Raw genomic sequence first — 24,699 nt, 5'->3', positions numbered from 1 at the left:
CCCAGCTATGTTCAGGGCTTATTTTTGACTCTGCACTCAGTAATTACTCTTGGCATGCTTGGGGGACCATTGTTGGGGATCAAACCTGGGTTAGCTGTATGCAAAGCAAGAGCATACCTGCTCTACTATCTTTCCAGCCCTTCACTCTTCTTTTTCTGCTTTAAGGATTCTATTCTTTAAGAAGCCTTTGACTTCTGTCATTTCAGTTCCAGTATGTCTTAATTTGTGTCTCTTTTGGGTTTATTTTGTTTGAATTATTTGTGTATCATGAGTATTAGTATCTGTCTCTTCCCCTCAGTTTGGGGAAGTTCTTAGGTATTATTTCTTCAAGTTTCAAATCTGCACTTCCTTATCTTTCTAGATAATTTTTGAGAATCACAACCACCTCTATACCTCTTGACTGCAGTCTAGTGCTCCATAGTAGTTTCTTTTATGCACAGGCATCGTATTTCCCAATACACCTGGGAGCTCTCCTGTCTCTTGTTGGTAGTATCCCTGGTATGTTTATGTGATTAATTGAAGTTGTATTGTAGAGTTTTCAGTGATTGAAGGAAGACACAGAAACAAGTATCCCTATCCTAGTGACATCTTGGCCTGACTGTATGGACAGATATTTCAGCACTTGTACCCTAAGTGCTTAGAAGCGGCAGGGACCACCAGAGCCATTCCTGGCAGTGCTCAGGGGGCCATGCAATTTCAGGGATAAAACCTGGGTCCTATTTATGCCCAGTGTGTTTCCGGTCCTAAGAGCTATTTCCCTTGATAAATTCCTAAAAATGGAATTTATCACTAAAATGTTCTAGTTGCAGAGTAACTACCAAATAGGTAATTATAAACTCATCAATCTTATTCTTCATGCTTAGAAGTACATTATTTGTACTGTAGTCAGGGAGAAGGAAAGAGCAAAATCTAAGTCAGACCTGTTATCCTCAGGCTTCTTACACCCCTTTTTATACATTTACTAGACTATATCTATACGCATATACTTTAATAAATTTTGTTCTAATTGTTTTCTCATTATTCTGGGAGAAATCTGGTTAGTTTAAGAAAGAGGGTTAAGTAGAAAGAATCTCTAGCGACTAAAACACAGTAACTAAGGGCCAAAGTGCATCTAACTTCCTCCAACTACTGGAACCTGTATTGTGGAGTGGAATGTCTGGGTTTGATGGTGCTTGCTCATTTGGAATTAAAGTCAGACATAAACTTCCTGAGTGCTAGAGAAGCAAGCATACTTTGCTAACACTCAGTCAATATTGTTTTGAATGTATTTCAGGAAGAGCTTGGAGTATTTCCCTCTTTTCCCTAAACTACCATGGAACAGCAAAATTTATTGATGGCTGTTTACCCTCCTACTTTGAGGGCAAACCTATGCCTCAAAGGAGGAATGAATTGGTATAATTGCATCTGAAATAATTATATGTTAGTATCAGGGTTTCTTTATAAACAGAAAAAGATGCTGCCTGTCAAAAGACAATTCTTAAGAATCATTGGTTGGTATGAATTTATTATAAGTAAATGGACTTAGTCATAGGAAAGATTCAAGTCTCATTTACATTGTAATTTAGAAGCTGACAGTTCAAAGTAGTGAGTTATGATATACAAGAGAGCCAAAGGAGAAATTTATTCCACAGCATACCAAAATCTGAGACTGTACAGGCAAAGTGTAGGGAAAAAAGATTTAAAATGTGGTGATCAAGAACCTGCTGTTGGCCAAGTCTGATTTTCCCTTATCCAATTATTATATTATTCATCCTCAATATCCTTAAAACATGACTTGGACATAAACCAAGGACGCATGTACTTATTGCCTTAATAGATACTAGACCTACACCTAAGTATAGAAGTCCCTGAAAAATCAAAATTTATTTAAATAGAAAATCCACAGAGTGTCATGATGGGCATTTCCTCACTAAAATGCCCACTCATAGATTTTATCCTGTCACTGTCACTGTCACTGTCCTCCCATTGTTCATCGATTTTCTCAAGCGGGCCCAGTAACGTCTCTATCGTGAGACTTGTTGTTACTGTGTTTGGCATATCGAATATATCACGGGGAGCTTGCCAGGCTCTCTCTGCATGCGTGCGGGCGAGATACTCTCGGTAGCTTGCCGGGCTCTCCAAGAGGGGCAAAGGAATTGAACTCGGGTCGGCCATGTTGGCTGCGTGCAAGGCAGACACCCTACCCACTGTGCTATCACTCCAGCCCAGATTTTATCCTATGAATTTAAAATATTTATTCCAAATGAGAGGTTCCTGCATCAAAAAACACTCAGGTTTTCTTGCTAAAGATGACCCCTGACCTTTGTCAGCATTTTGCAATATGACTTTTCCAACAACAACAAAAAAAATGGTTGGACGATGTTTACAACTTTGCATTCTGATAAAAAGTTACTCTGGGATTTCTTATGTGAATCTAATGGAATGTTCACTTGGTTGAAGCAATCTTAACCATGGAGTTGGGAAGAGCGATGTTCCAACACCCCCATACCAGACTGACCTTTTTCCTGCAACTTATTTTCTTCTCCTCTCCTTCTGCTATCTAATCCTTTTCTCTTTGTAAATAATTGCCCCTAGTTCTTAGATGGCAACATTCACAAGCACTTGTTAGACTATGAGTTGCTATAAAACATAAGGGGATGAGACAAGGAGCTTTATACTGTCTCTAACAATTTATACATTATTTGATGAACTCTGTGAAGTTATAAAGAATATTCCTCATTGGGCCTCAATTTCCTTATTAAACAAGTGAGATTAGATGAGATTATTTGATTATCAGAGGACTCCTCTGGGCATTAAATCCATGGAATTCCTTGGACTTGAAGTCCCTGAGAGAAAGATCATATGACTCTTGATTCCATGGTAATAGTTCCTTTTCAAATCCTTTTCTGTTGACACTTACTATATCAAAGGAGAAAGTTACGTGTCTCTTCCTCTTTTGTGTTATTAGACTATAGGTAAACCACAGCCTTCCTTAGCTTCCATGTCTTTAGGAATGCCTACAGAGGAATGATACTCAGAATATAGCTGAAAGATATCTCTTATAACCGCAATGTCTGTAATCTGTAGAATTGATCTGTGAATATTGATAGGAAATGGGGTACCTCCTACATTTTCTACCAAGGAAAAATGATTGTGATGTGAACCATATATTAATATATTAATATATGCAACTAGACAGTCACATTTTGACAGGAATCTGGGAAGAAACCAGAGCAGAGCACTGTAGTGATAAAATAGATGCAGGGATATATTGTTTACACTTTGGGGTGTGATGGGAAGAACTGTGATTGCATACAGAGCTGTTAAGCTGATGAATTGCACATCAAATAAAAGTTGAAACAAATTTATGTGAGCATAGTGCATGGTATACAGATCATATCATATCCAGATATTTTGGGTCTAGTGCAGTAATTTGTAGAAACCCCTAAGAATCAGAGAATGCATCCCTTCCTGCTATAATATACTAAAATAAGTCATTAAGAAGTACACCAGAACTATAAATTAAATGTGGGGTATAAAGAAAATGTGAGGAGCAATGTTGAAATACCAAATGTAGACAGTTGTGTGAAGTTTTGTGTGAAAATAACCAGAAATATGGCACAGTGGGAGAATGGAACCTATGATCCAAGTCTTCCTGTTGTCCCATTTTTTCTAAACCATCTTTCTTCATTTCCCTCTCTTCATTTCACTAGCCATCTTTTCTCCCTATTTTTTTGGGGGGGTCCTTGTTCTTGTCCTATATTCTTTTGTGCTCTGTCTCTGTTTCTCAAACTTTCTTCCTTACTTCATCGGCCCATTTTTATTTTCTTCCCTTTCACTCTTTATGCCTATTCCCATCCCCACTTCCAAATCCTCTGTAGTTGTATTACTGGGGTGTTGTTTGGACTACCCAAGGTTGCTTCCTGAGCACATGTAACCTGGTCCACTTTTCTTGACAAGCACTATTAATCGTGAGAGATTAGCATGAGTGCATGCATTGTCAGAATCATCTGGTATTTATTTCCTAGATGTGGCCAATACTTTATGCTTGATTGGAGCACTCTAAAACTAAGCCAACACCTAATCAGTCAGTAGAACCTAATTACCATTTGCCATTAGCCTGTAAGGGGATAGACCTTTAATAAACTCATTTTAAATGAGTTTTTCTGTAATTAGCAATGCAATATTATTAATAATTTATATTAGCATGGTATATATCTAAGCAATTAGCAAATATTAATTCATTGTTATTAAATATGTTAACATAACCTTTTTATTATATCATTTATAACAAAGATTTCTTTAAAATTTTTATTATGGAACTGAGATTTACAAAGATGTTCATAATAAAGTTTCAGGCATACAATGTTCCACCAGGGTACCTCCTACATTTTCTACCAAGGAAAAATGATTGTGATGTGAACCATATATTAATATATTAATATGCAGTCCCATCAACAGTATCAATGTCGCTCTATTATATCAATGTTCCCAGATTCCCTCCTACATACCCTCAGCCTGCTTCTTTAACAGGCTATGTTTCATGTTTGATTGTTGTACTTTGGGTCTCATGCTTTAGTGTCCTTTGCTCTGCTTAGGATTAAAAGTCACAAACCCTCTATATTACTCCATCATTCCATAATTTGGCAAAAGATGAATACTATGCAAAATAAGTTGGGAACTAAATTAGATCACTTTGTGTATTCAGTTATCATACTGAAAGGATGTGTTGAATTTGTCAAAATATGGGTGGAAAGCTTTAATTATAACAAAATACATTCTTTTTTGCAGATTTGGCTCCATTCATTTTCTTCTTTAGAAAAATGTCAGGGTCTTTCATGAAATCCATAAACCAATCAGACTCTGGCCTTTAACCTTTGAAATTTCAGACCATGAGTAAACTAAGTCATGAGGTGTGAAATCCCTTGTTGCCAAATCTTTATCATAAAACAGTAAAAATTAGTTGAAAATGAAGGTTGTAACAACCAGCACACCAGAATACAGTTACTCAACATATATGTACACAAACACACACGCATGCACGCATCCACACACTCGTGGGAATTTCACTAACAAATCTCCTGCCCCTTCTTTCCCAGTTCTAAACAAATAGAGAATGACTGTGAAAGGACCATTTCCTCTATAAAGGTGGAGGTGGATGCACATAATTGCTAATTTTTAGTTTATTTTGCTTATTTTTGATGGGAATGCACAACCTGCTATACTTAGGAATCTCTCCTGGCGGTGTTCATGGGACCATCTGTGGTTCCCAGGATCAAACCTGGTTCACTGTGTGCAAGGTAAATGCCTTTCCTGCTATAATATCTCTCTGGGATCCATGTATCATTTTATAAAGAGCTTTTTGTCTACCTCTCCTAAACAGTTTTCTAACTCAGAAACTGGGAATAGAGTGAGCTGATTTGGGCAGTGACTAGGAGCATGGACTCTGGATGCACCTCCCTGGATTTAAATATTGACAACCCCATTGCCACTTATGAGGTGCTGTGTAAATGATCATAGTAACCCCACAGGATGCAATTTCTTCTTCAGTTGAACATCATATTACAGTATGCTTCAGGAAGCTGTTCAGTTGTAGATTAATTAACTGTAGCATTTTATAAATGTTAAGGATGAATAATTCTGATGAGCATTATTAATATTTAAATATATAGATGAATAAGCCTTATATTCTTTAGTTCAGATATGTTGTTATGTAAACTTATATGAGCTAGGTTGAGAGCTTGATGGGTATGTATAAGAAAATTTCCATGAAAAAATATTTTAGTACCAAGTACTTAATTTTGAAAGATATTTATACCACGCTCTATCCCTGTTATAAAGTGAATTTTTATATTGGTGCTGAGACCTCTGTTACTAACACATTTCCGTGTAAGTCCCCCTAGTTTGTTTTTAATATCTTAACTTAAACTTTATAAATGATTATAATGAACCCAAGTCAGAAACTAAAGAATTTTTATTAAGTAGCTAGTCTTGTTGCAAAATGGCCTTAATGAAAATTTATTGAGTACATATGGATTGATTTGAGACCTCTTTGGAAAAAAATGTGGTAACTTCTAAGATGATTGATTTGATCTTTTTAACTGAGGAAATTACCAATAAAGTAAATTAAATTATTTCTTCAACTGGATAAAGTAATTTTCACTGAGTATCTAAATGAATTTAATTTCACATCACTGTCCACAAAAACTACAATGTTTTTGTACTATTGCCATGAGTTTTAGAGTTATTAAGAATTCAAGATCACCAAAAACTTCTAGGTAATGTGTATAATGGGAAAAAGAAAGTTACCATTTGGAGGTCAAAGGTCTTTCTAACATAAATAGTTAGGGTCACTGGGTCACAGAGCCTATATTATCTCACTTTAGGAATTAAACAGACTTGTTTAATGACAAAGCAGGAAACTAATCAAGAGCACCTTTGTTTTCAAGATCATTCTAAGAGGACAGTTTCTGATCTGTGTCCAGTTTCAGAGGTCACTTGTTTTCTCCCATTCCTCTCTGGGTTTCCCTACAGCAGATTTCCATGTTTTAGCTATCTTTTCCTAGTTTCCTTTCATTTGCTGGAATCTCCTTATAAACTCTACCCATGGAACACTTCTCCCACATTGAGAAGTGGAAAGTTAGAAGTTACCACACACAAGGTCTGTTTAGCGCAGAAAGTGTGTTTTCATCATCCTCAGTATATATTCTTATATGTTTAGTAGCTCACTTTAGATTCTGAAATTTCTTTTATTTGATTTTGTTAGTGGGCACAGTGATCCTGCTTGGCAGACTGTTGTGGAACAGAGATCCAGACCATATGTGGTGCTGGGGAAGGTCAGCCATACGCAATGCCTTACACTCTGGCCCTAGAGTCTTAACTTTAAGACTTTGTATACCAAAGTTTTATGTTACCAGCTCAGTTCAAATTACTTATACATTTTGGACTCTCATTTCATTTAGCAGTGAAAAGACATTCAACTCTTGTTTTGAGCCCATTTTCATCAAATTCCAAGGTGATTATGACACAATTTTAGCCTTCACATTCTAGGAAGGAAGACCTGTAAACATGCAACAAGTATTCATTATGCACTGAAAATAGATATGAACAAAGGACTGCAGTATCCAGAAAAGTAAATGCTAAATTCTTCCTGCAGGGTAAAAACCATTCCAGTTTACTTGACATTAAAGGACAGAGCACCTTTAGTGCTAAAACAAGATAGTATCCACAAAACGTGTTTGCTCACCATATCTACTTAGAAGTGATGACTAAAGAGGAAGTCCCATTTTAGCCAGAGTTTAAGAAGGAAGCAGAAGTTCACCAGGCACCTAGTTTGAGAATATCACTTTAACAACATATGAAAGAGCATTCATTTTATATCTTGGAATAGTGAACAGATTGGTGTGAATAGTATATGATCTTTGGTCAGTGTGGTATGTAAGTCAGAGTGGGAAAAGAAGAGATATAGTGTGAAAAGTGAAAAGATGAAGACTAGAAAGGTAAGAAGAAATCAACCAATTCATGGAGAACATTATATATCATGCTAACCAACCTTTATTATATCTCGTGGACCAGTTGTTTTCAATGGCTAGATAATACTTTGGTTCAAATGAAACCTATCTTGGAAGCATAAATGAATAGAGAAAAAAGTTGACATTTCTCTGATTGAAACAAATGTGTGGGGCAGGGTACAATCTCTGCACTGATATCTCTCTTATTTATTTACCTTTAGTTTCTCTTGAGGGGAACTTAGCAACCCTATGGATCATGAGGAAACCACAAAAATTTTCAAAGCAAAAATGTGGATGACATGGTGAGATCTCAGATGAGATAGATTGGTAAGAAGGGTGGACTGAAGAGTAAAAACAGGCTTAAGGTAAACCAGTTATGGGCTAATCAGTCTAAGAGAGCTCGACCTTAAGTGAAGACAATGATTGGAGTAGAGAGAAGTATACGGGTATTGAAGATAATAACAGAAGCTAGTAGACTAATATAGGGGGTTGCAGGATTAGGAAGTCTGAGAATTTGAGGATGACTCTGTAGTTTAAGAAATGGCTAACTATAAAAATGAACTTTAATTTGTAATAAGCTGTTCATTTTCTTAGAGTTTTAATTTTCTCAGATAAAATTCAGTATTATCACTCATTCCTAGATTTATTTTCCTCACTCTTTTTTCATCTAAAACAACTTTGTTAGTAAGCCCTTTTTTGCACTCCGTTGTATTGGCTACAACTGTATTTGCCTCTCATTAGCAGAGTAACGGGTAGCAATTTTCTTTTTACAAAGATTCTACCCAGCTTACAAAGAGATGGGCTCCAAACGTTCATTTTTAAGTTAATTATTTGGAAATCAGAATTCATTTTCCCTTAGAAGCTTCATTATGCATAGTGAATAGGCCTTCCCACCCAGTCCACAAAGAGCAGTTTAGCCCATAATATAACTGAAAGTGAGGATATTTGCGATGGAAATTAGTTGGAAATAATACTGTTGCAATTAAAATGAAAACAATAGTTGAAAAAGAAGTCTGGGTTTTTTGTTTCCCTCAAGGGATAGCACTTGATAGGAAGCAGATTCAATCCCAGAAAGACAAAAATAGATGAGATTTTCATATAAATTGATTGCCACGGCTTTTGAACTTTATTTTGGAAATAATTTTAGGCTTTCATAAAGTACAAATAATCATTTTTATTGTAAAAAATATTTTAGAAACTAAGTCGCCTATTTACTCTTTTTTTACCATTTTTAAAAAAATTTTATTACTGAGACACCATGAGATACAGTTGTAGACTTACAAATTTTGTACTTGAGTTTCAATTATACAATGATCAAATACCCATCCCTCCACCAGTGCCCATTTCCCACCACCATGGATCCCAATATCCCTCCCACCCCCCCCATCGCCCCCATGTTCTCCCTTGAACAGTTATCTCACTTGCTTGTGTATTTGCTTACTTTCTTTTCCATTCTGGAGAAACTCATTCTCCCTTAAACACATATCTCCTCTCTTTCATTCCCCTTCTATTTTTCTAAACAAGTTTTGTTCAATAAAAACTGTCTTCACTGAAAAAAGACATTAGGTCACCAGTTAGTGTACAGTCCTGGGACCTTTGGTGGTGGTGATGTTTAGTAAGCTGTGTTTATCAAAATCTTAACACTATCATAACTATGTAACCTAAACTATACTTAGAAAAATTAAATTACCAATAGCTCCAACACCTAAAGAAAACCATTAACACGTTAGTGTGCCTCCTCTTAATCTTTTTCTTATTGTAAAAATTTTGTGAAAAGTTTTTTGTAGTTTTGGTCACATGTTTAAGATAGTGTTAAAGATTATGATTTTGATGTACAGCCCAGGAATTTTAGCTATAGTGCACTGATGATGATATGAGCTGTTACATGGTTCTTAAAATGACACTCATGAAGAATTTGTTAAAACATAAAAAATAGGGGCTTGGAAGAGTCAAAGGACTTTGCATGCAAGAACCTTGTGCTCAATCCCTGGCATCACATATTGCCCCCATACTGCTGGGAATGACCCCCCCAAATCATAAAGTACTCCTGATACAGTGCTTAGCAAAAGGCAGTATTGAAATGTATACCTAGATATAGGGGATAATGATGTGTAATCAGGGAGGCAGGCATAATCTTTTAGGCTACCAACAGACCTCCCTCTCACCCCTCTCACCTCTTTCAGTCCTATCCCTGTCGCTCAACAAAACCCACAACTAGGGGCCAGGGAGGTTAATACAGTGGGTAGGGCAGTTGTCTTGCACGTAGCCCACTGGATTCGATCCCCAGCATCCCATATGGTCCCCAAACATCACCAGGAGTGATTCCTGAGTGAAGATCCAGGAGTAAGTCCTGAGTAACACCTGTTGTGGCCCCAAACCAATATAAATAAATAAAAAAAAATGGAATTAAGTTAAAAAAAAACACCCACAGCTGGGCTTGTAGAAATGTGAATGCATACATGTACATTCTTAAAAGTGCTGTAGAGATTCAAAGCACTGGTTCAAGTGCTTATTATAATTTTTCTTCAAATTATAGGATTTTCTTCTCCTTTGCTCTAGAGCACTATTTCAGCTTAACAACTGTGATTTAAAGTTTTTTTTTAAATTCATAACGTGGACAGAAAGAGGTATACAATATTCCCAAGCTAAGTAGGCACTGACTCTGAAGGAAGACATGTGTGAGCGCTTGTGGGGAGCTTATGTGGAGTAAGCTATATTGAGCTTGGAATGGTGGGAATGAGAAAAATGAGTAGTACCACATGTAAACCAGCCTAGGAAGAATGGAAGGAGAGAAAAGTGGTACATTTCATTTTTTTGGATATTAATTTTTTAATTGTATGCCTGGAACATTTCTTTTAAATTTTTATTAGTGAAACACCATAAGGTGGTACATTTCTTTGAGGTGTAGTGTTGAATTACACAACAGGAAAAAAAAAAACAACATAGGGATACAATTTACATAATTGTAGCCAGCTGAAAAGAGGTGTATTTTAGGAACAGACAGCAAAAGTGTCTTTAGGAGCAGAGATCAAATGTAATTTGTAGTAACCAATTTTATTTTAAAAAGGACTAAATATTGTTAGTGAGAACAATTGATTTTAGTAACTAATCACTGGAACTAAAACACTCTGAACTTAATATTTATACAGTGTTTATGTACATTCAGTTAATTCCTTGATTCAACTTGTTATTCCTTTTCCATACTCTCCCTTTTATTCAGTACTACATTTTTATCTTCCCTTAGAATTCTAATTGCTGGCAATCACATTTGCTGTACTTTAATAAAGTAATTAAAAGTAACAAAAGGGACCAGAGCAATATTACAGCAGGTAGAGTGCTTGCCTGGCTGACCTGGGTTCAATTATGTATACCACATATGGTCTCCCAAGCCTGCCAGAAGTGATCCCTGATCACAGAGCCAAGAGTAAGCTCTGAGCACAGCTGGATGTGGCCCAGAAGCCAAATAAATGAATAACTAAAAGAGTTAAGGTGTTCAGTAAAGGAAGGTGCTTATTTGGATGAAAGGTGTGTGTGTGTGTGTGTGTGTGTGTGTGTGTGTGTGTGTGTGTGTTTTAATGTACAGAGAAGGGTAAGTTTTCCTGAACTCTGTAGATGCATGTGGTTTCGCAGCTGTCACTATGCAAATGTATCCTCCTCAATGGATTTTGTGGCTCTCATGTTTGGGGTATAGATTTTGAGTTATTAAACTGAATTATTGACAGATTCTGAACTTAAGCTGGGATGGGACACGCCAGAGATTTTCAGTGTTCACTGAAATTTGAATTATCCTGGAGCACTTAAAAAAACTTATGCCTTGATTTTACCTCAGACTATATTGATTCCATCCCAAACTGACTAGGCTTTGCTTAGTCAGCCTAGAAGTGATAACTGTGTGTGTGTGTGGCGGGGGGAGATTTTACCTCCTTCCCAAGTATATGATAGGTATATGATAGGAATACAGGTATATGATAGGAATACAAGTATAAATCTGACAGGTATATGATAGGAATACAAGTCGAGAAACCTCCAGTTTAGGCCACTGCTTGATTACTTGGGAGGATTAAGCTAGTGAGTCTCAAAGAATCATCTGAAGAGACATACAGCAACTGAAAGCTGGGTCCCACCCTCAGGAGTTATTCTTGTGTAATTGCCATAGTTTTATTTTGATCCTCAAGCATATTTTTATAAATATGATAAGACCTTAGGAATTTAAAAGCTCTCCAGGTGATTCAGGTGAAAACTAAAATTTGAGAACCTCTGGATTAAACCAGTTTTCAAAGTGCAGTCCTGGAACTAACATTAGCATCAAGAATGTAAATTCTTAGACTGCTCACCAAATTTGCTGAATTTGAGCTCTTGAAATGACCAGGAATCTCTTTTTTTTTAAAGCAATCCGCAGATATTTTTGGTGCAAAGTTGATGGCCACTGATTTAAAAAGTTCCTCTTGGGCCTTTCTAAAGTATATCTATGGAGATTTCTAGAAAGGAGAGCTAATGTCTTCATGGGTTGATGAAAACTGTCCTGGAAAAGGACTTTAATAGAAATACATATCCTAATAATAATATTGGAATCCATGGCAGAGAAAGTAGTTAATAATTTGCTATAAAGCCCAAGAAAATTTAGGAAGAAGGAGGTGTTCCCATCTTCACAATAGGGAGATCAGTTGCTGCCTTCAGTAAAATTGTTCATTATTCTCAAGACCTTGTTCCAATATCACATTTCTCTGTGAAACTTTCTCTGAGCTGAGTATAATTTTCTCATCCTTGTAATTAACTTTGCCTTTGCTATATACCCTACTAAGTCTGTCTTACTGTATTATAGTTAATTGTACATCTTTCTTTCCCTCACTAAATTGTGTGAATTTTGAAAATAAGACATTGTCTTATAACTTTTTTCGCTATCCCAAGGTTTTGAGGGTGTAAAGAGAAGTAGAAAAGGATATGCTCACATATCTTGTAAGCAGTCAACTCTAGTTTGATCCCTGGCATGACATGTTCCCTCAGCATTACTGGGTACAGCCTAGAGGGCACTGAATAATGCTGGGATAATCTAAGCAAACCCCAGCACCATATTTTCGGGCTGTTTTATTGAACCTTGTTCTCTGGTTGGCTGAGAATCACTTGGAACGACCTCTAGCCTCCCAAGAAGCACTTGGGATGCCTCTACCCCTCAAAAAGAGCCTTTAATATATAGGTTTTGTAAATTAACTGGGTTCTAGGTATGACTTTCTTGAAAAATGAGTCACTTGATTTTGTGAGCACACCATTAATGTCTTTTAGTGGCATCCTTATACAACGAAGAACTGAGAGATATATTGGTAACCTTATTATTTTACAGTAGGATGTATAATTGAAAGGCTCTAAGGCCATTAATGCAAATCTTTCTTATACTTTATGTTATAAGTAGAATGGCAAATCTTATTAAACCCTAGAGGGAATCATTTGCCACAGCACAAAAGTATTTGAGTCCTTTGGCTGCCCCACAAGTTGTCTCTCCTCCAGGCATTCCATCTTATGAATCTTTGTACTTCTTTAATTCTATAATGAACTCCTTTCATCTCTGGTGTGCTTAAAATATCTTCAAACGAGATAAAATATAAATTACTTTCTCCTTTCCAGTTGTGCCTTCCAGGGGTTATACTCAGATGAACATGATTGGGTATGACTGTGTTCTGCAAATCCTTAGAGTCACAGACTCGCAGGAAACCCCTAGGTCTAATTTTTTAGATGGCCAATCATACATTAATTATATATGGATTTTTACAGGAATTACTTCCATAGTACAGCCTTCTTGTTTCCCATTTTTGAAACCCAGACTGTAAAGAAACTGTATTTGCCCCTACTGTGCCTAGTCACAATCCACTTATGCATTGCTGAGTGTATTTTTCTACCTTTCCCCCCTATAGGCATTATATTTGATTGCCACAAATGGAACACCAGAGCTCCAGAATCCAGAGAGATTGTCTGCTGTATTCCGTGACTTTTTAAATCGCTGTCTTGAGATGGATGTGGATAGGCGAGGGTCTGCCAAGGAGCTCTTGCAGGTAAAATAGGACATTTATGAAGCATATATAACACTTTTCCATCTAACCTATGACAGTAAGAGAAATCTGTCAAGAAATGTCAAGCTCAATTTAGGCAATAACCATTTGATTTTAGACCACAGGAAGTTAAGTATATAGGTATGCATCAAATGCATATTTGATTAGCCTGCTGCCTCCCCTTCAACCCCATCTTGTTTCTCAAGGAAAAGAAACAATGTGGACCTCTGGTGTTGCTGTTTTGTTCTATATTTTACCTTGTCCCCTGGATGTTGTTTACAGGTGCTTTTAACTGGAGAATATTCTCTACCCAATTATGCAATTATTTATGTAGAATTCACTGTTCTCATGGCCTGACTGGTCAAAGCCCCTTTCTTGTGATACTATTTGGCAGGTATCTGCTTGGCTGTGTGTTGCTGTCAGTGATGAGTACCTCTATAAAGATTTGTCCTTTCCCTGTCTCTCTGGGATTGGTGTATGTATATGTATGACAATTTGCGTATATAATAATACCAGCTAATTAGATATTATTTCCAAATCAGGTGCACAAAATTCTTTAATTAAATTAGCTTTTGTAATCTTTACAACTGCATAAAGTAGCTATTATGCATTTTCCTCAAAAAAATCAGTAACATCCCCAAAACAATGACTGCTTCTTCTCAACTGTGAATTTGAATTGCAAAAACAAAGGTGCAGCATTTGTAACTGTAGCTTAAGTCTGTTCTAAACAACAGACAAACAAAAATACGTTCCTTTTGCTTCTAAACTCTGGAACTTCCCCCAGAGACAAAGAACCAAACCCAGACAAAACACAGGAAGAATAACCCCACTCTAACAGCAAATCATACTTTTGAATGTTTCACTTCCATAGCTTTTATACATTCCAACACTCCAGTTACACACATTTTACACATATTTCTAACAAGCTTTCTTCCAATGATAAATGAAAATATAGATTCTCTTAAAATAGTTATGCATATCATTGAGTTACAGTTACATATATCATTGAGTCAATTATCTTGTTAAATTCTTCAGCAATACTTTGAAAAAGGTTAATCATTAATGCAAAACTATATTCTGGCTTTGAATCAGATAGTTTATTTATTGCATGTTTTGTACATGTAAACAGTAGCCTGTATTTTGCATTGAACACACACAACTCTCTTTTTGGAATCTAGCCTATCCTTGTCTATTTATTTTAGAAGTTGAAAGAAGTTAAAATGTGACATTCTCCTCACTGGTAGGCTTGAGAAAAGACACAGTTCTGAGAACTATTTGTATATGGTGTAACTCAATTCTCTGTACAGTTAATTGATATTTATTGAGCAACTTCTGTTTGCAAGATTTCCATTTAATGGATGATGCAAACCTATTCAAAGCATGATTCCTATCCTCTGGACATTCACAATGAATTTCGGTTTATGAGAAATAATACAAGACTGCTTAAAGACTCATTCAAACCAATTAGATCTTCAAATAGTGAACACTATAATTGATCAGAGAAATAATTTTATAATCCATGGCTATTAGAAAATCTTTGAAAACAAGACAGAATTTAACTGAGTCTTGAAGGACAGACATATTTTAAATAGGTGGTCTGAAAGGAAAGGAACTTCATATTAAGCAATATAGAATAACCAAAGACATATAGACAAGGTTTAAGTGGATAAAAAGAAAGTTCTGATGAAATAAATAATTCAGTTGAGAAAATTGCAGGAGAAAAAATGTGTAGGCCCCTGAACACCAGTTTAATAGTTGGGGGACTGAGGGATCACACAAGATTTGTTTAGGAAGATTTATCTGGTAGAATATAATATAAATAACAATGGGAAAAGTTTGAGGTTTCCCAGTCAATGGGGAGTTATTGTTGTAGTTTAGGTTTAAGTTGATTATACCTGAACTAGGAAAAGCAAGATATAATTATCATATATTGAGAAGAATTTGGTACCTTAAGGGAGAGGAAGACAGAAGTGGATTCTGGAGTACCAAACCAATGATAGAATTAAGTATAAGCAAAATTGATAGAAGATAATACAACTGCTAATATCTCTTTGCTTCTGTTTAAGTTATAAGGAATTTTACTTTGCTGTTTTATCTTTTTTTGTATTGGGGCCACACCTGGTGATGCTCAGAGCTTATGCTCTGTACTCTCGGATCATTCCTGGCAGTGTTCAGGGGGCCACATGGGTTGCTGGGGATTGAACTCAGTTTGACCACGTGCAAGTAAGCGCCGTATCCAATGTACTGTCATTCTGATCCAGGAACTTTTACTTTAACTATTTTAAGTTAAAGGAAAAGATTGTTCCCAGGTATTCAGACATCAAAGCCTCTGCAGTGTACATCATACAAGTGCACCATGTTTGGGGAACTGGAAAGGTGTATGGCTTAAAGAACTGGAGCACATGCATTGCATGTTGGAGCACCAGATACAGTTCCCAGCACTGCATGGTCCACAAGGCATCACTGATAGTGCCTTACCTTCAAAGAAAGACTGCCCTGTTTTGAAGACTTTCCCATGAATTTTGTTGTTGCTTTTGGTCACACCTGGCGATGCTCAGAGGTTATTCATGGTTCTATACTCAGGAATTATTCCTGGAGGTACTTGGGGAACAATATTGGATGCTGGGAATCGAACTTGGGTCAGCTGTGTGCAAGGCAAGCATCCTACCGAACTATCTCTCCAACCCCTACCATGAATTTTCAAAATTAAGTTTTAAAATTTATTTTTATTGACTCACCATGAGAAAGAGTTACACAGTATACCAACCATTCATTTTTAAATGTAGAATTCAGTGTCATAAGATAATATTCAAGAGAAAGTATCCAGATGGCTACTGGAGACTGAAAGAAAAATCAGATCATAAAATATTTCTGAGTGATCCGTATAAAAGCTGATTAAAGTCAGAAATGGGTTATCAAGGAATTGGATTAGAAAAGCAAATAATGAGAGTAAAAATATTTAGGAGATGGATTTGAAACCACAGAATATGGAGTGAGCATGTACATGGAAGAGAGTAAGACTATAAGATGTCACAGACAATGCAGGAGAAAAATGTTTTTTGTAGGAAAGAATATTCAGTTGTATTAAATACTGCAGAGGGGCTGAAAGAGAACTTGTAGATGCACAGTTATTGGGTTTTATAGTTAGAAAACCACTGGTTTTAGGATCAATGTTTTCAAGATGCTTTTATAAATATGAGGGTTATTCCAGAAAACTGTTGAAGATGTTTTACAAACGTGAGGGGTGTTTCAGATAAATTCACCCATTTAGGAAATTCATAAAGTCCCACTGTTTCCAGCAGAGTAAAATGTTACAAGACCTTTACTCTGAATTTTTAGTTCTCTGAGTCAGCTTTCAGAGGATTTCATGACAAGAAAGGCAAAGGCAATTGAAGGACAAAAGTTGACACTGTTTTTAATAAATGATGTTTAACTGGATGCACAGAATGTATTTACATGAAAAAGTGTGTTTTGACAATGTAACATAATATACTTGTTGCAGAAAAGAGTTCCAGTAATTTCTGATTTTCTTCTTTTTTTAGCATTCATTTTTAAAATTAGCCAAGCCTCTCTCCAGCCTGACACCTCTCATTATTGCTGCAAAGGAAGCGATCAAGAACAGCAGCCGCTAGAACTGCAAGCCTTACCCCACACCATCTCCCTCATCAGTAAGACTGAAATAAAACTCTGCTGCAGAAAATATGGAAGAAAAAAGACAGTCAAATGGGCTGGAGGTTCTTTAACTTTCAAATGAATAGAAACTTCTTATAAGCCTTTTTCCTACTCCCTAGGATTCTGTAATTTATTTGTAAGCCTGAATTGCAGCCCCAATAGGGCAGCAATGCTGAAGTGGCTAGAAAGTGGTCACTTTTACCGTGAAGCGAAAGAGCCAGTAGTGAATCCCCTCATTTTGTGCATACACTTTGGAGAAAAATATTTCTCAAAGATGCACACTTCCTCTTCATAGTGTTGTATTTGTTTTTAAGTTAGAGTAGTCCCTCTTGCATTCAAACCTCCTTCAGATTTCCTTACCAAATGTGATGTTTTTCACTTGCATTGTCATTAACTATTGAGAAAAAAAAGAGGTCAAAACATTTTTTAGAAGGAAAACTAAATAAAAACAAAGAAACAAACAACACACACAGGCACACACATACAACACAGGCACATACACAAGCACATGCACACACACACACACACACACACACCAGAGCAAGTACTGTGTGAACTTGTGGAAGTCCATGCTGTAATAGAATTGCAAAATTTTATTCTTCTTCTTAAGTGGGGGCTTGATTTGTGTACCTGTTTTTCTGCATTTGTACTGGGAAAAGGTTTCTTTGAAGATATCCAAATGCAGAGAGAAATATGTGTGCTCAGGAAAAAGCTTTTAAAAAGCTATATATATAAATAAAACTCAAATGGCAACAATCCTGAAAACCAACATTTTCATGATGATGTTAAAAAGGTAGCTTATCATTTATATAAACTAACTTGTTCATTTTCTGAAATCTGAAAAAATGGGACACAACAAAACTGTAATATTCCTGTTGGGTGAATTCAGGTTCATGAATCTAGAAAATTATTCTAGGAGGAACCACTTCTAAACAAAATTGGTGATTTCTCTGAGACCCTAAAGGAAAACAAGATAAATATGAAATACTGAAATCCTTGTTGGGCAATATATATGAACATACATAAAGATACTTTTGATCTTCTCGTTGATGTGGACATCAGCAAAAGACTGACCTACTAACCAACATATTTAGGATAAAAATGATTTGTTTGGACAACTTATGATATTTAATGAATTAACAAAATATGATAAGCAGAGCAGAGGGCTCAAGGTCTGGAACATGCCTTCCCTGCAGTAACCCCAGGTTCAATCACTAACATCACATGATTACCCAACCACACCTACAAGCACTGCTGATCTGGAAATAGTCACTGAGCACTACTCAGTATGACACAAAAGCAAAATAAATGAAAATATGTGGAATAAAGGAATATTATACTATTAAGCTCTGTATGAAATGGGCAATCAGTGAAAACTACATTACAGTCAACATTTGTAAGTTCATATTTGTACTTTACCTCTGTATCACCAAACATGTTTTAGGATATAGTATATTAATATTTCCTTTATTTGACTTTTAATTTCAAAAATATGTTTATAAAAATCTTGAAATTCCTCAGTGATAGTAATTTGGGTTTGCAATCATATATTCCAAGAAATATCAGTACATCTGAATTCCTTCTGTGGTTTGTGGTTATTTCGCCATATATAGATTTATTACAAATCCAACAGTTGGCACTTCCTGAGTCTTCTGAGAGTAGAAAAATATTTGGAGGATGTCTATGTAGAAAGGTTATGCTTCTCTTTAGAGTGTGTTGTCAGTTTTATAAATTCTAAAAAGTTGTTCCTCTAAACTTTATAAATGCTAATAATTTTTGCTACAGAGGGCTTCTTGATTGGTACTTTATAAAAATCTGAATAGAACATAGCTACATTAAACAAGAGGGGGAAGAGATTAATGACATGGTACTCTTTCCTTTTCTGTTGAGATATACTCTCCATTGAATAATTCATTTACTCCTTAATATAAAAGCACTTTCTTTAGAGCATTTCTGCTAAACATATGACACATGTTTATGTTAAGGAGATTACACCTTTGGTGGATTTCCTGTTTTATTATTTTTTTGAAATATAAAATGTGGGAGGGGGTTGACCCCTCCCCCAAAAATGTTTGTAGTGGATAAAGTAGCAAAAGTAAAAGAAAATCCAGTCATTGGTAATATTAATTTGAAGCATACTGTGTTAAAGGTTGCAAAAAGTTAACTGGATCAGAAATTTTTAATGCTGCTTTGTTCTAATGAAAGAGAGATAGAGATTGATTTTTATTTCATAAGAGTCTTATTTTTTCTCATAGTGCCAGGGACTTCAACTGAAATACCTGGAATGTTAATAGAATTTAATAATTGATAATTATGCCTGACCAGTGGAGAGAGCCCATAAATCTGGTAGGGGAAGACCTACTGGTCAATCAGCATCTCTTATATGCCTTGTTTCTGTGGGTCTGATACTTTAGAATATTGTAGGCATAGAAATAGCTGCTCTTTATGCTTTTAGTTCAGCATATTAACATGAGGAGCTTAATACATCCTCAACACATTCTTTTTAATTTAAATTTTGTGATGTAATACACCATTAGGTTTTACCCTTACAAATTTATGCATATGTAAAATTTTAAATGAGAACAGCTTCTAAAGTCCCTTTCTTCCCCATGTTGGAGAACTATGTATATTTCTAATAAGTATTAAAGAGAAGCTGTTTCTCCTGCCAAAATGATGCTAAAACATTAATATCTGGTACATTTAAGTAACTTCAATTCCTGATGGTTAATAGTTTATTCCCTTTCCCTAGATTTTATTTTAGCGCAACTTCACATAGGTCAGTCTATCCAGATCTTTAAAATTGCTAGTGTGCCCTGAACAAATAAAGGTACACATTAAATGTTCATTCCAAAATGTCACAAGAAAAGAAAGGAATAGGGCAGTGGGAAAGTCAGGGAAAGGTGAGAAGCACAGCAGAGATTATTTATTTAAGAAAGAAAAAAACATTAATGTAGCAAGGATCTAATGTGTTGTCCTAATCCAGTGAGGGTTTTTGGATGACACAATCCCCTCAAATCAGTCACCATGTTGGGCAATGACTTTGTTCTTGCTGATCTTATCTGTGTCATTGTAAATATTTGTGTGTCCATGTTCCATTTTGGCTACTGGATGGCCAAGTCAAGTAAGATTTAACTTGAGTATTCCTTAATTGTGTTACTCAGATTTCTTTCAGACTTGTGAATTGCACTTCCCTTAATGTTTAAGTTTGACCACCTAATCCCCACATCTATCCCTCCCCTGTGAAGCACATTCCATTGCTAAAAAAATATGAAATTGCTTCCTATCGGCTGTATAACCATTTTGATAGTTTAAGATGTTTGTCTATAAAGGGTTTTTCTCAGCTCAAAGATTGTGTAAATAATTATATTCCTTTGCTCAATGGGTTTTTTTTATTTCTAATGAGGCTGCCAGTTCTCAGAGAGAATCTATAAAATCACTTTTAAATAATAAACAGGGATTACAACTATGTAAAAATAAGTGTGCATATGGACAAAGACTGGGAACACAGTTAATTGAAATCAGTTGTGTTAGGGTGGTGGGATTATGAAATTTTTCTCCTTTAATATTTTCTTTGATATTGTTATAATATTGCTTTTATAATAAACATCAGAAAGGGAACAATAAACAATAGAAAAGATGTCAGAAGCAGATTCCTTCTGGCTGGAGCCCAGAGCATGCAGGGCACTGATATTTGCTAGTTACAATTATTACATAAGCTTTATATTTGCCTGGGTGCTGAGGTTGGCACACACTCAGGTGAGGTACATGCTTTTTAAAAGGGACTATTATCTATAAGTTAAGCAAGGGAGATGCTGCTATTAGAATCCCAAATACATTCTTCTGCTTTAAAATGGGCTGTCCTCTGCTTTGGTATGGCATCAAGGTTTTTGTTCTTGTTACTTTAATTTGGATAGTCTACATTTGATTACATCCCTTTAAAACATTTCTTCAAGTATAACCTTTCCAGATTATTTTAGCACATTTTCAGTTTGAATTTTGGAGGAAAGGAAGATAAAATCCCCAGAACTCACTGTTTTCTCATCTGAGAAGATATTATTTTCATTCAGACAGAATTATTCTTCCTATGGCCATTAGGCAAGACTCATTGGTTTTAGTTCAATTTTAGTTTCAAGTTACAATTTTTCAGTTAAAAGTTGCTATAGAAATAAGGCAAATATTTCTAATATCTAATTACCTTTGCCAAATTACCATTGGCTTAAGATAGTCTCTATGTGCTTTGTGCACTGCCTGATTATAGCTTATATGCAGTAGTCGGTTTTAAAAAGAAAGGGAGACTATTTACCAAGAGAGGAATTATTTTCTAATTCACCAAAGACATTTTAGGTGGGGACTTTTGTAATGAATAGTGGCCTCAGATGTTACTCCTTTTTACCAAGAGCAGACCCTATACCTAGGGAACCCACAGGCTTTTCATTGATCATTCTCAATATAAAAATACTTTTTACAGTGTTAACACTGACATCCCCTATTGGATTTCATGGTCCTTTTTGAACTCCTTGCAGTTAATATTCGGTTAAACAGTGGCATGGTTAGTGATGTAAACTTCTCCCTATCTCTGAGCCAGAGGACTAAAATTCAGCGTTTTGTAAATTGACAGTTTAATCATCCTGGGATTTTGAGTGGATTTAACATACAATTCTGAACATATATTTGCATGTGGATAAGAACCAAATAAAAGGGACCTTGAAAATAATGGAAACATTTTTCCTACGAAAGAATTTTTCCTAAGAGATTTGTTTCTGATATAATGTTTCTTTTGTTTGGATTTGATTTTCAACTCATTTTCTGATCCCACACTCTTTTAGCTGACCAAATGAATATTTCCCAACTCCTTGAGTATTGGGAATGTCTGTTAAACATTAAACAATATCTAGCTGACTGCAAATGCGGGGACTGAGATATAACCTCCATATGCACACCTCTGTGTAAAAGTACACTAATTGTAATACAATGTTCAGCATTTATGCCACACAAAAGTCAAATTTCAAGATAACTTCAGAAGCTGGTAAGTGCCATCAGTCACTGAAAGCTGCCATAAGGTGAATACTATAAAAATTATCAGTAGGCAAGTTACCATGTTTACCTGATTTATTACCTAAGAATAATCAACAGCAATCATAGGGATAAGTCATTTAGTAGAAGGAATACTAGCTTAGGCGTTAGAAGGCCTAGGTTCTAATATAGACACCATTACTGACTTAGATTTTGACCTTGAGAAGTCACTTAACCTTTTCCTGGCTGCTTCCTAATCTGTAAAAATAAAAGTATTAAACTAGATCTCCAAAGTCTTCCTAAAAGCTCTAACATTGTGATTCAATAGTTTGCCTTTCAGATTCAACAAATATCACATGTTTCAGCCTTGGTCAATATAAAATGATTTTTTTAAACTCAAGTCAAATGAAGTTAATAATACTAGGAAATGTTGATAAAACTTGTGGCAGCCTTCCAATTCCTTCATAATTGCTTTGGTTTTGTTTAATGTCCATTTTTCTGTTGAGTGTTCCCAGTTTTTATTTTCCATACACTTTGTGTATAAAGTCTGGTTCTCATTAAGCTGTGGCAAGTATTTGCTACTAGACCAGAAATACACTGTCACACTTGGCTAGAATAAACTGTGCTTGTCCCTCTCTTCTCATATGAAGCATTACTGGACTCATAGAGTTTATTTCATCAATGGCAAAAGATGGCAGAACATATGCATTTTCATAGCTGGGACTATTAAGAATAAATCTAGGCACTTAAAGCTTGTTGAGAGAGAAACGGAAAAGTAATTGCGAGCTATAAGAATTAAGGAGTGTTAATAAATTTACTTGTTGGGGATGGACTGAAGATACCATTTCTGATGACTACTCTCATAGTGATTGATCAGTTACATGAATATGCTGTTAGAAAGGAAGTAAACTGGAAGTTAGTGTGTGGTCCCAATGTCCTGCCTATAGCAGAGTATCAACCAGCCCTGAGTACAAAATTTAAGTTTAGTGTGTGTGCTTGTGTGTGGTATGCTTTATGGACCCGCATATACTATATTCACTAGTGATGATAAGACCTTTCACAGAATCTGATAATCACTAGTGTGTTGAGTTTTGCAAGTCTCAGTACATCAGCAGCCAGAAGATGCCACAGATCTTAGGGTGCTGTTGTCTGCTGGGAGTATACTAAAATATTCAGATAAAACAGATTGAGGATCTGCATTTTCACTGTTTTTCAGAATTGTATCCCATTGGCTGTGCATTACTTTTGTTAAAATGTGTTATATGTAAATCATGTGTAGTGAAATTCTTCTGTAACTTTGAATTGAAGGTATTTATAATTTTTGTTTGATTTTTAAGTAAGTTATTTCTTTTGTAGACCTGCTGATGGCATGGTTCCATCCTTCTGACCTCAGCATCTGATCTTAAGAATTTTTCTTTCCAATATTGTTATTTTAAATTGTGGTTGAAGCAATAGAAAATTGAAATATGGATTGTGCATGACTGTGTCTTGAGTGTAAAATAATGCAGTTCGAACTTGGACCTAAAGTATTGCAAATAAAAACGACAAACATCAACAAACTGGTGATGTTTTCATCCCTCACCTTTCAACTCACCCTGTTGGCATTGTCCAACCTTCTTTACAGTTTGGAATATAGTGAAAACTCTCATAGGCACTGGGGCAGGGAAATGCCCAGCCTTGTGAGAAATAAGAGTTGCTTTGTAGACTGTGCAACTAAATAACTCAGACACAAAGTTTCCATCTGGTTTTTACATGGCATAGCTCAAAAGGTGAATGTTCCTATTCAACAGAGGGATAAAAGATATAAGAAGCAGACAAAGAAAAACTGTCAAAATGCATCAGATGTACAGGGTCAGGAGATAGTATGGCAGTTAGGGTACACATTCAAAACCTGGTTGGCCAAGAATTGCTAGTGGTGCCCCATGCACCCTCAGCACCACTTGGGATTCACCCTCCCACCAAATAAAGTCAGATGCAGTAAACTATTTCTTCACTAATTGATTAAACCATACACTTATTCATCTAGTACTTATTTAATGTGTAAAAAGATACCATGCAGTACTCCTACAAGATGCTGCAAAGTGAGCAAAAACATGTATAATACTTGCCTCCCAAATTTGCCCCGCTTATTGTTTGTAGGGCTGGAGTGATAGCACAGCGGGTAGGGCGTCTGCCTTGCACGCAGCCAACATGGCCAACCCGAGTTCGATTCCTCCACCCCTCTCGGAGAGCCCGGCAAGCTACCGAGAGTATTCGACATGCCAGACACAGTAACAACAAAGTCTCCAATGGAGACGTTACTGGGCCCGCTCGAGCAAATCGATGATCAACGGGAGGGCCTTTACTTTACTTTACCTTTACTTTATTGTTTGTAGAAGAGGGAAAATATTACCAATAACTGAGTGGGCAAAATATTAACATTGCCTTTAGTATGGAGGGGAGATATCTATGGGAAGGAAAGATAATGAAAAGTTTCTTTGATA

At 36.0% G+C, this 24,699-nt stretch overlaps 1 protein-coding gene across 7 annotated transcripts in view; it reads left to right on the top strand.

Moving 5' to 3' along the window:
• Window positions 1-17,692, top strand: part of PAK3 (p21 (RAC1) activated kinase 3) — a 365,938-nt gene extending 348,246 nt beyond the window's left edge. For 6 of the 7 annotated variants that reach the window (XM_056125834.1, XM_056125833.1, XM_056125831.1 and 3 more), the window contains 2 exons: window positions 13,397-13,534; window positions 17,074-17,692. In XM_056125834.1, the coding sequence (XP_055981809.1) occupies window positions 13,397-13,534; window positions 17,074-17,163 (228 nt within the window). In that variant the 3' untranslated portion in view covers window positions 17,164-17,692. The remainder of the gene's footprint in view (window positions 1-13,396; window positions 13,535-17,073) is intronic. The other variant, XM_056125835.1, reaches the window with a different exon arrangement.
• The last annotated feature ends 7,007 nt before the right edge of the window (window positions 17,693-24,699 follow it).

This window comes from Sorex fumeus, unplaced genomic scaffold (assembly GCF_029834395.1).
Source record: "Sorex fumeus unplaced genomic scaffold, SorFum_2.1 ptg000058l, whole genome shotgun sequence".
In the NCBI taxonomy this organism is placed as follows: Eukaryota; Metazoa; Chordata; class Mammalia; order Eulipotyphla; family Soricidae; genus Sorex; species Sorex fumeus.
Note: the sequence above shows the minus strand (reverse complement) of the source record. Positions and strands in the feature narration are given on the sequence as shown.